This window comes from Puma concolor, chromosome E1 (assembly GCF_028749965.1).
Source record: "Puma concolor isolate L17-30 chromosome E1, mPumCon1.1.hap2, whole genome shotgun sequence".
Taxonomy (NCBI): domain Eukaryota; kingdom Metazoa; phylum Chordata; class Mammalia; order Carnivora; family Felidae; genus Puma; species Puma concolor.
In genome coordinates, this window is record NC_141680.1 from 39,753,546 (window position 1) to 39,770,645 (window position 17,100).

General features: G+C 35.9%; 1 protein-coding gene across 2 annotated transcripts in view; it reads right to left on the minus strand.

The window, feature by feature from the left end:
* FBXO47 (F-box protein 47) overlaps positions 1-16,369 on the minus strand; it is a 26,454-nt gene extending 10,085 nt beyond the window's left edge. The window contains exons 1-6 of one of the 2 annotated variants that reach the window (XM_086687172.1): positions 16,165-16,369; positions 13,015-13,224; positions 12,489-12,659; positions 9,579-9,655; positions 7,973-8,050; positions 5,019-5,127 (exon numbers count right to left, since the gene is read on the minus strand). In XM_086687172.1, the coding sequence (XP_086543298.1) occupies positions 5,019-5,127; positions 7,973-8,050; positions 9,579-9,655; positions 12,489-12,659; positions 13,015-13,198 (619 nt within the window). In that variant the 5' untranslated portion in view covers positions 13,199-13,224; positions 16,165-16,369. Of the gene's footprint in view, positions 1-5,018; positions 5,128-7,972; positions 8,051-9,578; positions 9,656-12,488; positions 12,660-13,014; positions 14,833-16,164 lie in introns of those variants that run through there. The other variant, XM_025917617.2, reaches the window with a different exon arrangement.
* Positions 16,370-17,100: the final 731 nt, after the last annotated feature.

A 17,100-nucleotide genomic window follows, 5' to 3' on the forward strand; every position in this document is an offset into this window, starting at 1 on the left:
CTGAAAGTGCTATTTCATTTTCCTCTGTAAAAATTTTAGATTATCAAGGGACTATTATTTATTTATTAAAAATTTTTTTTAATGTTTTTATTTATTTTTGAGACAGAGAGAGACAGAGCATGAGCAGGGGAGGGGCAGAGAGAGAGGGAGACACAGAATCCGAAGCAGGCTCCAGGCTCTGAGCTGTCAGCACAGAGCCCGACGTGGGGCTCAAACTCACAAACCGTGAGATCATGACCTGAGCTGAAGTCGGACGCCTAACCGAATGAGCCACCCAGGTGCCCCAAGGGACTATTTTTTAAACAATTTTATTGAGATATACTTTACACACCATACAATTGAGTGGCTTTTAGTATATTCACAGATATGTACAGCCAGCACCAAGCCAATTTTAGAATCTTTCATCACCTCAAAAAGAAATATTGTTCTTTTAGCTATCACCCCCCCCTCCATTATTTACCACCCCTAGCCTTAAGCAACAATAATCAACCTTCTGTCTCTAAAGCCTTCCTCTTTCTGGACTTTCATATGAATTAAATCATATAGTATGTGGTCTTTGTAACTGGCTTCTTCCACTTAGCATGTTTTTTTTTTAAATCACATTTTTATTAGAGCAATATATAAAGCAAGTAACTTTAAATGTTCATAACTACAACAACTGGCATGTTTTTAAGGTTCATCCATGTTATGGCATCTATCAGTACTTCCTTCATTTTTTTTTTTTTTTTGTCAAACAATATTCCATTGCATAGATATACCTCATTTTGTTTATCCATTCACCCATTGATGGACATTTGGGTTGTTTCTACCTTTCGGCTATTATAACATTTGTGTACCAGTTTCTGTGTGGACATATGTTTTCATTTCTCTTGGGAAATACCTAGGAGTGGAATTTCTGGGTCATCTAGTAATGCTATGTTTAATCATTTGAGGAACTGCCAGACTGCTTTCCAAAATGGCTGTACCGTCTTATATCCCAAACAGCAATGTATGAGGGTTCCAATTTTTCCACATTCTCGCCAACATTTGTTATTATTTGACTTTTTGATTCTAGCCATTCTGGTGGGTATGAAGTGGAATCTTGTGTTTGCTTTTTAAACAGACTTATTGAAATATATATAATTTACATACCATATAATTCACCCATTTAAAGTATATAATTCAATAGTTTATAATCTATCATATTATTGGGGTGCCTGGCTAGTCGGAAGAGCATGAGACTCTTGATCTTGGGGTCATGGGTTTGTAACCTATGTTGAATGTAGAGATTACTTAAATAAACTTTAAAAATCTATTATATTATTAATTTTTAAAAATTGTGGTAAATATATATATTTATTTATATGTATATAAATATATATAACATAGTGTTTGCCATCTTAACCATTTTTAAAGCTTGTATAATACAATGGCCTCAATTACATTCACAATATTGTTCCACCATCATAACTGTTTATTTCCAGAACTCTTTATCACCTCAAACAAACTCTATAACCATTTAAGCAATAACTCCAATTTCCCTCTGCCCCCAGTTCCTAATAACCTCTAATCTGCTTTCTGTTTTTATGAATTTGCCTGTTTAAGGTACCCCATTTAAGTGGAATCACAACATCTGTCCTTTTGTGTCTGACTTATTTCACTTAGCATGCTTTCTAAGTTCATCCATTTTAGCATGGATCAAGACTTCATTCCCTCTTATGGCTGAAAAATATTCCATTGTATGAATATACCACATTTTGTTTATCCATTCATCTGTTCAACACTTGGGTTGCTCCCACTTTTTGGATATTGTGAATAATGCTGTGGTGAACATCGGCATACATGTATCTTTCCAAGTCCCAGCTTTCAATACCTAGGAGTGGAATTGCTTGGTCATATGATAAATCTATGTTTAGCTTTTTGAGGAATGGTCAAGCTTGTCTTCCATAGTGGTGGCACCATTTTACATTTTTATACAATTTATGATCTATTTACTATAAGATTTACTATCTATTTACTATAAGATATTATCTATAAGATAAGACAAGTATAAATGGAAAGTCTACCAACGATCTAAGGCCGTATGAAGTATGTACTTCCTAATGTGTTAAGCCACGTAACATAGATGTGTAGGTGTCAGAGATCACTGAAGGCCTGGGGATCAAGAAAGGCTTTACAGAGGAAAGTCAGGTAAGTTGGGTCTTAAAAAATGAGGAGAGGGGCGCCTGGGTGGCTCAGTTGGCTGAGCGTCTGACTTCAGCTCAGGTCATGATCTCACAGTCCATGGGTTCGAGCCCCACGTTGGGCTCTGTGCTGACAGCTCAGAGCCTGGAGTCTGCTTCAGATCCTGTGTCTCCCTCTCTCTCTGCCCCTCCTCTGCTCATGCTCTGTCTCTCTGTTTCAAAAATAAATAAAAACATTTTAAAAAATGAGGAGAGATGGTATTTCAGGAAAAAAAATAGAGAATGAATAAAAGATATGAAGTGGAAATGTTTAAGAGATGTGTGAGACACAGTGAGTAGAGTGAGAAGCCTACTCTATGTCAAACAAATACAGAGAATAGTGGGGAATAAGTCTGCAAAAGTTGGGTGGGATTAGAATGTAAAGGCCAGTATAAAAAGTTTGGAATTTATTTTGAAGACATTAGGGAGCCAGTGAAAGTTTTTGATCAAGGAAGGGACATGATAAATTAATTTTGTTATTGTTTCATTAGGCTTCTAATCTGCCTTTTTGATCCATAATTTGTATTATAATGAAATATCTCAAACTGTCAGAAAAAGCAGAGATACTACAAAAATACTGTGTACCAATCACGTAGCTTTGTCAAAGCTTTACCTTTTGCTATATTTGCTTCAGATTTTTAAAATAAATAAAACATTATAGGTACAGTTACAGCTCCTTGTATATCACTCCCAATCCCCTTGCCCTTCATCCTCAGAGGTGATCACCATCTTGAATTTGGGTTTTGACCCTCTTGTACCTAGTCAACATTCTCCGGAAAAATAAAACAAACAGGGTGTGTATGTATACACAGAGAAGAATTTATTCTGAGAAACTGCTCATGAGATTGGTGAGGTTTGGCAATCCAAAATCTGCAGGATATGCTGGCAGACTAGAGAACAGAGAATAGTTGCAGTTCAAGTCCAAAGGCAGTCTGCTGGCTGAATTTTATCTTGCTTGGGAAGGTCAGTCTTTTTCTACTAAGGCCTTCAAGTGATTGATGAGGGTAATCTGTTTATTCAAAGTCTACTGCTTAAATGTTAATTTCATCTAAGAAATAATTTCAGAGAAATGTCTAGAATAATGTTTGACCAAATATCTGGGTACTGTGGCCTAGCCACATGGGCACTCAAACTTAATTATCACATCTCCCAACTATGTTCTTATACTTTTCTTTTTTTACATTTTTTAAACGTTTATTTATTTTTGAGAGAGAGACAGAATGAAAGCAGGGGAGAGGCAGAGAGAGAGGGAGACACAGAATCCGAAGCAGGCTCCAGGCTCTGAGCTGTTAGCACAGAGCCTGACACGGGGCTTGAACCCACAAACCGTGAGATCAAGACCTGAGCCAAAGTCAGAGGCCTAACTGACTGAGCCACCAGGCATTCCTGTTCTTACACTTTTTAATACATGTATGTTACCATAAAGAATATATAGAATTATTTTACATGTTTTTAATTTGTATATAAATAGTATTATATTGAAAATATCCTTTGGTTACCTTTTTCTCAAATTATATTTTAAGATTTATCCATACATTTTAACTACTCATTAATACATTTTTTTAAACATTTTTTTAATTTTTATTTTTATTTATTTATTTATTTATTTATTTATTTATTTTATTATTTTTTTTTTAATCAACGTTTATTCATTTTTGGGACAGAGAGAGACAGAGCATGAACGGGGGAGGGGCAGAGAGAGAGGGAGACACAGAATCGGAAACAGGCTCCAGGCTCCGAGCCATCAGCCCAGAGCCTGACGCGGGGCTCGAACTCACGGACCGCGAGATCGTGACCTGGCTGAAGTCGGACGCTTAACCGACTGAGCCACCCAGGCACCCCTCATTAATACATTTTAACTACTAATGGATTTCATTGTATGAATACTTAATTTATTTATCCATTCACCTGACAATGGGCATTTAGATTGTTTGCAGTTTTTCATGGTTCCATACTGTATAAGAATGTTCATTCTTATACATGTCTCCTTATGCACACTGTGGGAGTGTCTCCCAGTGATATTGCTAGATTGTAGGATTCCGTAATTTTAAAAATATGAAATATTTCATATATATACACAAAGGTTTAAATAATGCTATAACAAACACCTTTGTATCCTCCATCCAGACTTAAGGAATAAAATACGAATACAATTAAGCCCTGAGTACTTCTTTCTCTAATCACATGCCATATTTGCTTCACAGTTTAATTCAGTGTTTATCATTCCCTTACATTTCTTTGTCCTTTTACTACATATGGATGTCATGATTTACTTTTTTAAGTTTATTTTTATTTATTTTGAGAGAGAGATAGCGAGCAAGTAGGGAGGGGCAGAGAGGGAGACAATATCCCAAACAGGCTTCGCTCTGTCAGTGCAGAGCTTGATACAGGGCTCAAACTCATGAACCCTGGGAGCATGACCTGAGCTGAAGTCAAGAGTTGGAGGCTTAACCGACTGAGCCAACCAGGTGCCCCTGTCATGATTTACTTTTAAATACATTTTTGAACTCTGTTCTTTTTTTTTTTCCTATTTAAAAAATTTTTTTAATGTTTATTCATTTTTGAGAGACAGGGCATGAGTGGGTGGGGGGAGGTTGGTGGAGGGGCATGGAGGGGCAGGGAGACACAGAATCTGAAGCTGGCTCCAGGCTCTGAGCTGTCAGCACATGATCCATGAGATTGAACTCATGATCCATGAGATCATGACCTGAGCCGATGTTGGACGCTAGGTTGACTGAGCCTCTCAGGCAAGGTGCCCTCCTTTTTTCCCCTATTTTAATATCTGTAATAATACTAATTAATTGTAGTTTTTTTTACCTGGTTTGCTGCAGACAACGGTCTGCATCTTACGGGAGAGATCAGTCAGCTCACATAAGAAGTTATACACACGATGGCACTCGAGTTCATCCCAACCTGCTGTTAAGGTCTAAGAATAATAAAATAAAGGAAATATTGCAGATGTTCAGACCATCAAATCAAAATGTAAGTCACTACTGCCTTATGAACATAATAGCTGTATCATATGATTGAGGTGATGTGCAATTTTTATGCACTATGGAATATTTAATAAGAAAATTTATATAAACAAATCCTAGAAATGCTCCAAAATCCAGTTTCTTTTTGGTTGTAAAGGGAGTATCCTTTCAGAGAACTTTCAAATGGTACTGAATCCTGAACTCTGACAGTATGAGTAAAATAACAAAGCCAAAACCCCAGAACATAGCATTAGCTATCTGACTCACAACATACTGTAGTTTAGTTTTAGACTTCAACAGAATCCCTTTAATCTCCTCTAGCTATCATTTATGATATTACATACAAGTGATAATGATTTCATTTTAATATGACAGTTATGACTATTTATTAATGACATTTTGATGTGAACAAGTAAACATTTTTATTAGGACAGAGTTCAATAATTATCATTGAACAAACCATAATGTAAAGTTATACATATATGAAAAGGAAATTCAAATGGTATACCACTATAGTTAGATTCTCAAAAGGTTGACTAATCATACAAATTTTTCTTAAAATAGTTGAACTGGATTTTAGTAGTTTAAAAATTAATCTCATTTTCTCTGGAAGGACATAGAAGAAACTGCTAACAACAGTTACTTCTGTTGAAGGGAACTTGGTAGATAAGGGACAGGCCTTGTTGGGAGATTTACTTTTCACTTTGAATTTTATATAAATATATGTGTTTATATTACCTGTCCCTATCCCCTCTCCCAAAGCAAAAGTCTATCTCCCTGGAATCTGGGCAGGCAGATGGTGGCTGGGAGGCTGGGATATAGAGCAAGATTGTTATAAACATTGTAAGGTTGTTTAAGTTTTAAATAAGTTATTACAGCTGATCCTTGAACAAGGCAGGGGTTGGGGCACCGACACCCCCTCACAGTCGAAAATCCACATATAGATTTTGGCTCTCCCAAAACTTAACTACTAATAGTCTACTGTTGACCACAAGCCTTACCAATAACATAGTCAATTGACATATATTTTGTATGTTATATGTATTGTATACTGTATTTTTACAATAAAGTGAGAAAAAAATGTTATTCAGAAAATCATAAAGGGGCGCCTGGGTGGCTCAGTCGGTTAAGCATCCAACTTTGGCTCAGGTCACGATCTCAGGGTTCATGAGTTTGAGCCCCACACATGCTCTCTGCTGACAGTGCAAGGCCTGCTTCGGATCCTCTGTTTCCCTCTCTCTCTGCCCCTCCTCCGATCTCTCTCTCTCTCTCTCTCTCTCTCTCTCAAAAAGAAAAATAAAATAAGAAAGAGGTAATTCATTTATAGTACTATACTGACTTATTGAAAAACATCTGTCTATAAGTAGACCTGGACAGTTCAAACCTGTGTTGTTCAAGGGTATACTGTACATTTAAACTGCTTAGAAAAATGTAATAGATTAATAATATATCATTAATATTGAATAACATTAAATAATAGTATTGTTATCTTCTTTGTTTATAATAAAAGATTAGTCAAAAACTTTTATTTTTTTATTTTTATTTTTTTAACGTTTTATTTATTTTTGAGACAGGGAGAGACAGAGCATGAACAGGGGAGGGTCAGAGAGAGGGAGACACAGAATCTGAAACAGGCTCCAGGCTCTGAGCTGTCAGCACAGAGCCCGACGCAGGGCTCAAACTCACGGACCGCAAGATCATGACCTGAGCCGAAGTCGGCCGCTTAACCGACTGAGCCACCCAGGTGCCCCTGTCAAAAACTTTTAAAATCATCTAGTTTTATTTCTTTTTTTTTTTATCAACTTAATTGAGATATAATTGACATTAACATTGTGTAGGTCAAAGGTGCACCATGTAGTGATTTTATATATGTATATATTGCAAAATAATTACAATAATTAACACATCTATCATCTCCCAAAGTTACAATTTTTTTCACTTCTAAAATCACATTTTAAATTTTTTTTTTTTCAACGTTTATTTATTTTTGGGACAGAGAGAGACAGAGCATGAACGGGGGAGGGGCAGAGAGAGAGGGAGACACAGAATCGGAAACAGGCTCCAGGCTCTGAGCCATCAGCCCAGAGCCCGACGCGGGGCTCGAACTCACGGACCGCGAGATCGTGACCTGGCTGAAGTCGGACGCTTAACCGACTGCGCCACCCAGGCACCCCTAAAATCACATTTTAAAAAAATGTTTATTTATTTTTGAGAGAGAGAGAGAGAGACAGAGTGCAAGTGGGGGAGGGGCAGAGAGAGAAGGAAACAGAATTCAAAGCAGGCTCCAGGCTCTGAGCTGTCAGCACAGAGCTGATGCAGGGCTCAAATCCACGAACTGCGAGATCATCTGAACCGAAGTCTGACACTTAACCGACTGAGCCACCCAGGCACCCCTAAAATCACATTTTAAATAACTAGCTCAAGACTAAAACTTCATAACACACACACACACACACACACACACACACACACACACACACACACACATGCACGCACACTCCACCCCACAAGATTACTAGTCTTTACAGTTGGCTGGAAATGTCAAGGATATTGGTATGGAGCAAATAAATATTAAATGTTCTTACCATTGAGAAATTCAAGAAAAAAATCTGAGGTGGCAAACACACTGTTAGATTAACACATCCTCAGATCTTTATATTTTGTTCTCTTCTAGATTATTTTTATTAACCTACAGAAAGTTAGATTACATGCTCTACTTGTTCACATTTCAAAAAACATTCCTTTTCTTCTTCTTTCATGAAATGTACCTATAAAAAATAAATTTTAAAAATGTACCTGCAAAAACATGCCATAACATGGTAATCCTAAGCATTGGATAGGGGCTGCACAGCCATTGAATTTAAAACAGGAAACCTGTAAAGAAACAACTATTAATTCCTCTTTTTCAATGGAACTGTACAATGATTGGACATTCAAATTTAATGGAAATATGCAGGAATTTTTCAGTATTGAAAAATAATTAAAACACTAAATAATTAGCATTGTGTTATATAGGTGGGATCTCAAAAGAAGTATAAACAGAGTCCATCTTCAAGTTCATAATTTATTTAGAATAAAATACATGCACATGAAATTATTTTGATAATTCAGGTTAGAATACATATAAGTGTTAAAATGACCAAATATACACTGTATCAGATATTGTGAAAGCAGAAATAAGATAAATTTGATCAAAACAGCTTCTGAAGGATGTGAAAAAAGCACTTAGAGTAAGATGCAAATATAATGAATGGAAAAGATAGGTGAGGGAAATGATAATGACAAAATTTTATAGAGGTAGGATAAAAAGGTTTATATGGAAAGAAAGATATGACATGCTTAATTGGGCTCAATGTAGTAGAAGTAAGGTTGCATCGTCAGGGAGAACCCTAAATATGGACTTTGGACTTTATCTTGCTGAAATTGAGTAACCACCGAAAGATTTTTAAGCAAGAAAATTAACTTGATGAAAGGGATGTTTTAGGAAGAATATCTTGATTCAACATACAGAATGTCCTGGGAAGTGAAGAAATAGATGGCAGAAAGATCATCTGAGAAGCTGCTGCAATAATATAGATCTGAACTTCATGCAAATGCTGACATGAAAAAAGCTGATGCATCAGAAACAGTTTGCATACTATTGAGTGTAGAACTGAACCGCAGCATTGGATGTATATTTGAGTTTGTATAGTGAAATTCAAAAGCTTATACAGAGATTATGCCTAAACACGTTGATACATATTTCCAAGTCATAAATTATCATAAAAGTTTTATTATTTTAATATTAAAAACACTTTCCTATTTTTTGAAAATTTAAACAGTAAGAAATGATTTCATTTTAATAAAATACGTAAATCACCACTTTAAAACATCCTCAGGATTCTCATGTAGGGTAAAAATACTTTTATACTCTGATAAGCTTAACAAACTTGAATGATGTTCTTAGTTATATAAAAATATTATTTTATGGGGTGCCTGGGTAGCTCAGTTGATTAAGCATCTGAGTCTTGATTTTGGCTCAGGTCATGATCTCATGGTTTGTGGGACTGAGCCCCACATCAGGCTTTGCGCTGACAGTGCAGAGCCTGCGTGGGACCTCTCTCTCCCTCTGCCTCTCTCCCCTGCTCATTCTCTCTCTCTCCCTCTCGAAACAAACAAACAAACAAACAAACAAACAAACAAACAAACATTTAAAACATTGTTATATGATAAGTAAAAGACTACTGCATTTTGGTGGTTTATAATCTCTGGATACTTGGTATTAGATCATCATCAATCAGTTTTTAGTACTAACTTATGAAATTCTACTAATTGAAGATGGATCTAAAATGAGTGTAAGACATTCATTAAAATATCTTTACTGGAAACTTAATTATGAACTAATTAAGAAGTGTGATCTTACTTCTGCCAGTATCCTGTGAATGTACTTTAGTCTTTCCCTTGTGGGTAGCAGCAATGTACATCTTTTAAATAGCAGACCTGAGAAAGTAAAGAGACACATGAAAAAAAAAAAGATAACAATGCAATTAATTTAAGAGTACCTATAAAGCACAGCATAACATTTCCTGAAAGTCAAGTATGGTATATCACAGTAGACTGTGAGCTGACATGGTTCTGAAGAGGAAGTTTGGAACTCTGATGTCCACTAAGTGGCATAAAATCTTACAAAACATTATGAAATTGATATTATAAGACATACGGAAACTATTTAGACTTAAAAAGATACAACAACAGACACAAAGATACACTAGTGGAACTTTATATTGTCTTTATTCTCAAGAAAACAGATTCCAATAGTTCTTGAAATTAACATCATGTTCACGAAGGAAAATGTTTTAAGAGTCGTTAACGTAAAACATGGAAAGAATGAAAAAAGGGATTTTGTATTCCTTTCTCCAGATAAAAAATTTTTTAAAGCATTAAGTACTTAAAATTTCAGAGGTTAGAAGTTATTTTCACTCACAGAAAGTATCTAGTTTGGATGAAATATCCATTTCTTCCTTCAAAGATATCCTTTTATGGGACTTATATGTTAAGAATGTATAGAATTTTGTATTCAGATATTTTAAAAAAGAAAAAAAAAAACTCTTCAATTTCCCAGTGAGATATGTAACTTGAACTACAGTGACAGTGTATGATTTGTTTCCTGTAACTTTATGTGTTCTGTTTTCCTAAAATGGCAATACACTGTTAACATTCCTATAAGGGCAATGTTGTCCTTACACTAAAAATAAGATACATGGTAGGAAAATATATATCTGAATATCATGAATTTCTCCATTTTTATCTTCTCTGCATTTACTTTTTAACACATATAATAACTGCTTTATATAATTCTGTAGAATCTATGGGAATCCAATTTATTTTTAGAAGTTGCTATGTTTGGATAACACATGACCAGAATTGAGTTTGAAATATAAACCCTTCTTATTTTTGTACATAAAAAGACATTTTCAGTGCTTGGTTTTTAAGCTGAGTTCTTTTTCCTTTCATGTTTTGGCATCCAGTTCCATGGCATAGCATAGCTGGGGAATTGTAAGCTATAATTGTATGTTGGTTGCTTTTTCTAATGTAAAACTCCTATTTTTAAGGATTGCAATTTACCATAAAAACCAGTACTGGCTGGCTTATTTATTTTTTTTAACACAGGTGCTCTGCTATACCCTTTAGAGGCCAACTTTTAAAATTTCTTCCCACTAAAATAGAATCAGATGTAATGTTCTTTTCACACTGGCCATCTGCTCTGTTTTGTATGAAGAAGCAAATTAAAATTTATAATTTTCAGAGCACAGAATTCTGAAAATGTTATTTTGATGTCTGAAAACAAGAACAGATCAGATAGGAATGGCAACATGAAAAAATGGTAGGTACATCAAATTTATCTATAGAATAAGTCATAAGCCAGGTGTCTGCACCAAAATTGAATGGAAGGTTGAAATCATTACGTGAATAAAACTGTTTTTAAAAGCTGGCTATTAAGATCAATACATATTTGTATTTTTCCACTGAATTATCCATATAATTATCTTAAGGCTGTTTTGCTTATTTGAGTGACTAAGTCTTGGTCATGGAGAAAAAAATTCCTTCAGATCAAAACCAAAAAAATAAGCTCTTTCACCACACCACTTGTTCTGTAACTAAGGATGTTTGGAAAAGGATATTTACAATGACAAGTAGCAAAAAGCCATTGCTATATTCTGTTACAGGCTTTACTAAGTCTAATCATAAATACTGAAACCAGTAACAGTGCAATCAGATTACATACCTTTCATTTAATCTTATTAAATACACTTATCAAATACACTTCTATGTATTTACACAGGTATATAATCTTAAAGCTAGGTATCCTTGGGCTACTAAAAGATAATAATCACTGAACTATTATACCTTAATTTAAAACCTGAAAACATCATCTTAATTTTTTTTTATTTTTTTAATGTTTATTTTTTAGAAAAAGAAAGAGAGACAGAGTGTGAATGGGGGAGGAACAGAGAGAGAGGGAGACACAGAATCCGAAGCAGGCTCCAGGCTCTGAGCTGTCAGCACAGAGCCTGACATGGGGCTCGAACTCACAAACTATGAGATCATGACCCGAGCCAAAGTTGGATACTTAACCAACTGAGCCACCCAGGTATCTCATTAATTTTTGGTTTTATTGCCATACTTTGGTTAATTACAAGGTAGTTTCATAATTAAACTGGTGTCACTAGTCAAGTCAAAATGAGAATTTTATTTCAGCACTCTGAGGGAGAATAAAATCAATGAATGGGATGAAAGACATAAATAAACAACTACAAATCAAGGGAAGAAATTGTAATTTCCTTTGATAAGGTTAATTTATTATAGCATAAAGATTTATTAGTAAATGTGTAGAGTATCTTAAAAAACACACTGTTTCTGATAAGAGAATAAGTGATCTTCCACAACATTTCTGTTTTAAGGACTATAGATTATGGTTAAAAGAGAAAAGAGGTTTCGAGATAAAACTCATTAGATACACAGGAAGTAAAGCATAGAAAATACATCAGTTTCCTAAACTGATAAGCCACCTAGACAATAAGCAAAGGTGACATTGTATGGACATGAAATCACAAGGACTGATACTTTACATTAAAGTGCATTCTCTCATCTTCAAAGATAAGTATAAGAGACTATTATGGGAAAGTCCTCACACTGAAGGGTAAAAGCATCATAGCAATAGGCACATCTTAAGAAATACCCCATTTCCCACAGGCCTTACAGAATTGTTTAATAAAATCCCCTTAATTAAGTGTAGTTCTTTACTTGTTACAATTCTCATTACATAAATTACCTAAAGATCTGTAATGTTCCAGTATGGCAGAGTCTTGTCTCTTGCTAGGCAGCTCAAGGTTATGAAAATCCTGTAGTAAAAGTCTTTTGCTTCCTGATGAGGTTGAGATATAATTAATAATGTGCTGGCTGACTGTTTTGGACACCATGCTTAGCATGCTGATATCCTTCACTACCAAAAGAAATATAAATACATATATATAAATGGCTTAAAGATAAGGGTAGCACTATTATACAATCTTAACTTATAATCTTTAAATTGTTTAAAATCTACCGCTGAATGAATTGGAAATATTTAGGGATGTAACCGTCAAGTTAACCATGTTATTATAATTAGAGGCATGCTTTAAAGAGTTTGAGTGTCGTACTTTCTTCATTGTACCCGTTGCCTAACAATGATGAAAATTTAGAAAATAAACATAATGTAAATACCATTAATATTCTAGCAGGGCCTAAGATGATAAACTAGTTCTTGGGAAAAAATATTCAAGTGTCTATATAACCTACTCATAGTCCCCAGACCTCACCTGACAAATATCTTAAGATTATTTGGAATATTTCCAATGGCAAGGCTTTAAAATTTCCAAGCGTTGATAAGGGCTGAGATTCTGAGCCAAGGGTATCGGAAAAATAGCTGTTGGATCGACGATTACTACGTCTATATTTCTGGTTGGGAATCAAAGTGAAACTGGTATTTATTCTAGATGCCATCCTCTTTCTTATCTCATGAATTGATCCTGGTTAGAAAAATAAAATATAAGAGACAAAGAAGAAAGGAGATTATAGCAATGAAGAGCTGTTCTTTTAAAATGAATTTGACACTTTGATGGGCAATAGCTGTCTATTTACAAATCTTTTTTTTTTTTTTTTCCTTAACTGATCTCTACTCCCATTGTGGGGCTTGAACTCATGACCACGAGATCAAGAGTTACATGCTCTACCAAGTGAGTCAGCCAGGCACCCCTCTATTTACAAATATTTTAATATAATATCCAATTTATGGAGTTCCCCCCCGTGGAGTCTATTTATTCATTTCACACGATATGAAATGTTTAAAAATCTTTTCCCTCTTAGCCAAATATTCTAGATAAAGAATTTTAGTAGAATAAGAAACACGTATTTGGGTAAGATATAGTCTAAGAAAAGAAATATGCAAAAATTTGAAAAAGTAAAAGATCTGACACAAAAAACCAATATAACAAATTCAAAACATTCAATATCTGTCCGTTAGTATGTTGTTTTCACAATCTTTACATTCTAAAAAGAAATCAAAATATCAATGTAGCTTTAAAATTTTGTAGTAAAGTCTTTCTATGTCTTTAAAACTGAGTACTAACATTTTCTGTTGTTGGAAATAGTAAAAATAAAGAGAGAAGAAATAGAAATTTTAGGGGCACCTGGGTGGCTTAGTTGGTTAAACGTCCAACGAAGTCTTGGTTTCAGCTCAGGTTATAATCTCTCACTTCGTGAGTTCAAGCCCTGCATTGGGCTCTACGCTAACAGTGTGGGGCCTGCTTGCGATTCTGTCTCTCTACCCCCCTCCCTACCTCTCCCCCCACTCGCTCTCTTTCTCTGAAAATAAATAAACTTAAAAAAAAATAAATTCTAAGTTTAGAGCTTTTAAAAGTTACCAGCTCTAACAGATTAAGAAGATTGCATTACTATTACCAATTAGGTACTGGATAACACAAATAAGCAGTAAAATTAAAGTCTTGTAAAATTAATAAGACTAGAAAAAATAAATGAGCAATGATTTTCCTCTTAATTCCACTTTTGGTTAATATTAATTACTTATAAGGTTTAGGAAGGGCCTATACAACTTGATTTCAAAAATGAGCATTTCTTCTATAATTTACTTACACCAAGAAAATTATTAAAAAAAAATTATTCATAACATGCAGTGACTTTGTGTCACTACTGCTCCCATTCAGAAAACACAGTCTTTTGTATATACACACACAGGTATATGTACAGACGCATAACTACAACTCCAATCTAAGGCTCTCTGTCTCCGAAGTAACGACTCAGACATTTCATCAGAGTTACAAATACATCTGACCAAAATGCATTTCCTCCTTTTGTCACACAATTGCTAAAATCACATTGTTATGTATTCCTCTAAGAGGTTACTTATAGCAACTTAAAATCAGTTACATTTGAAAACATGGCCAATAAGTGTAGTTCTTAGTGAAAAGCATACTGAGGCCCTCCTTTAAAAACATACCATAGCACCTTGCTTTAGCATTCCACGAGCATTTAAATTAGAAGAGATTTCAAAATACTCGTTAAAATTACGGAAGTAACATACTGTATTGTCAAAAGTTTACAAAATACACCAAAACAAAAAGACCATTAAATTCACTGATAAACACTTTTGTTCATATCATCCCAGAATTATATATTTAATAACATATGTATAACATATAACACATACATTATATATATTATGTATATGTTATATATACACATATATAATATATACATATATAATACATATACACATATAATATACACACATATATAATATATATAATATATATACATATATTATATATACACATATATATTACATATACACATATATTATATATACACATATATATTACATATACACATATATTATATATACACATATATATTACATATACACACATATAATATATATACATATATTATATATACACATATATATTATATATATACATACACATATATATATTATATATATATGTATGTTTCTAACAAAACAGGGATCACCGTTCATATTATTTTGTAATCTGGGTTTTTTTTTCAATTGCAATTGTAAGTGAAACTAATTTCCTTCCATACCAACAGATACTTCTACAAGTATAGATATTTTAAAGGCTGCATGCAAATCCACCAAATGGAAGAATCTTCATTTATTTAATCCGCGAGGTTGTTTTTCACTTCTCACAGTATGCGATTTCTAAAATTATAAACCTGGCCTACGGCTTGTCCTGCCCCTGAGGAACGTGTCAAGTGGGACTTGGGTGGGGCCTGCGGGCTCTTCAGGGCCTCGCCGAACACCTGAGACCCAGTGGTTGACTCAGTGCGTCAACCACCGAGCGTGTGTATTTACACCCCTGAGGATTAAAACGCAGTGGGCCCATTCTTTCAAAACCGAAGGCTCCCCTTACAATTCCTTGTTTCTCCTCACTCAGACCTGGAGGCTTCTGGGGCAGGGGGAGGGCGGGGAAGCGGGCTTTCCAGAAAATCCTAAAGGTGTAATCCAAACTACTTCCGGTTTCCCCCCCACCCCCACCCCCCGTATCCCTCAAGAGAATGAGAATCACTGCCCGAAATAATAGTAATAAAATGTTTCGATGCCTCTGTTCCAGCCCGCTCGTTTGGGACTGCGAGAGGCTTTGAGGGCCTTCTTGGCTGAATTTTCCCCCCCGCTTTCGGAGAAAACCGTCCCACAGCAATTCGCCGCGATTTCTGTTTTGTTTTAACCTAACAAACCCTAGAAGAGACCCGCCACATCTGCACGGGCATTGGCCCCAAACACCTCAGAGAGGTAAACCAGGGAGGCCATAAAGGAGAAACTGGCCGACAGAAGAGTCAAACCACATGGCGATGCATTTTTTACCCCCTTCAGTCCACGAGAAGATGAAACCATCCCAAGTAAGTACTGGGGGGAAAAAATCTCTTTTTACCACAGATTTTGACAGTTTTCCGGCTAAGGAATCACAGGCAAATGGGATTTAGTTGGTCTGCCCTACCATCCTCAAATTTCTTAATGTTTAAAAAAGAAAGTATCTCCTCAAGGTTTTCCCGCCGGGTAGACGGCCGGTTCAGCTCCGGTCGGCTCCCGAGTTGCGTTCCCGCCTCCCAGGCGCCCCTGTCGCCTCAAGAATGTTTTAGAATCCTCCCAGGAGCCCCAGCGGGAAGGAAGCCCCGCCCCCTCACGAATAGCAAGACGCCCCTGCTCCCATAGTACCCTCCTCCCTCATGAATATTTTAGAACCTTCTCAGGAGCTCCCGCGGGAAGGAGACTCCGCCTCCTCATGAATAGTAAGAGCCCCGGCAGGCATAGTGCCCTCCCACTCCGTGAATAATTTACGAGGATGTAGTCCACGGAGCCCGAAAGGAGGCCGAAGCCACCCTTTGCTCCAAGCTGAAGACAGGAAGGGGTGGAGCCGTTAGAATCTGGGGGAGGGGAGGGTGCAAACGAAGAGCCCCAACCTGGCCCGCCACGCATCTCCTCCAAACCACGTCCTTTCCCTTCAACCTAGTTCTGAGCCCATTTTTGTTCCCATTGCCCCCACCCCAGTAGGGTAAGTTACAAGAGCTTTGATCAAAACTTCTGTTGGAAGAAACCTCCAAACATTCCTTTTTAAATCTATCTGGGTGCCTAGAATCAAAGGAGGATTTGTGCCTCCAGCCTCCCAAGATGGAGTCCAAGACAGATCTTACTAGCTTGCCCCTCTTCCCTTGAAAATGAAGTTTACATTCATTTATTCATTCATTCAATAGCTATTTATTAAAGCCTGCTCTGGGCCAGTTACCGGAGTAGGCCGTAGGGATACAACAGAGAACAAGACACATAAGTTTTCCTGCCTTACTGGAACTTACTAGTTTAATGGGAAAGA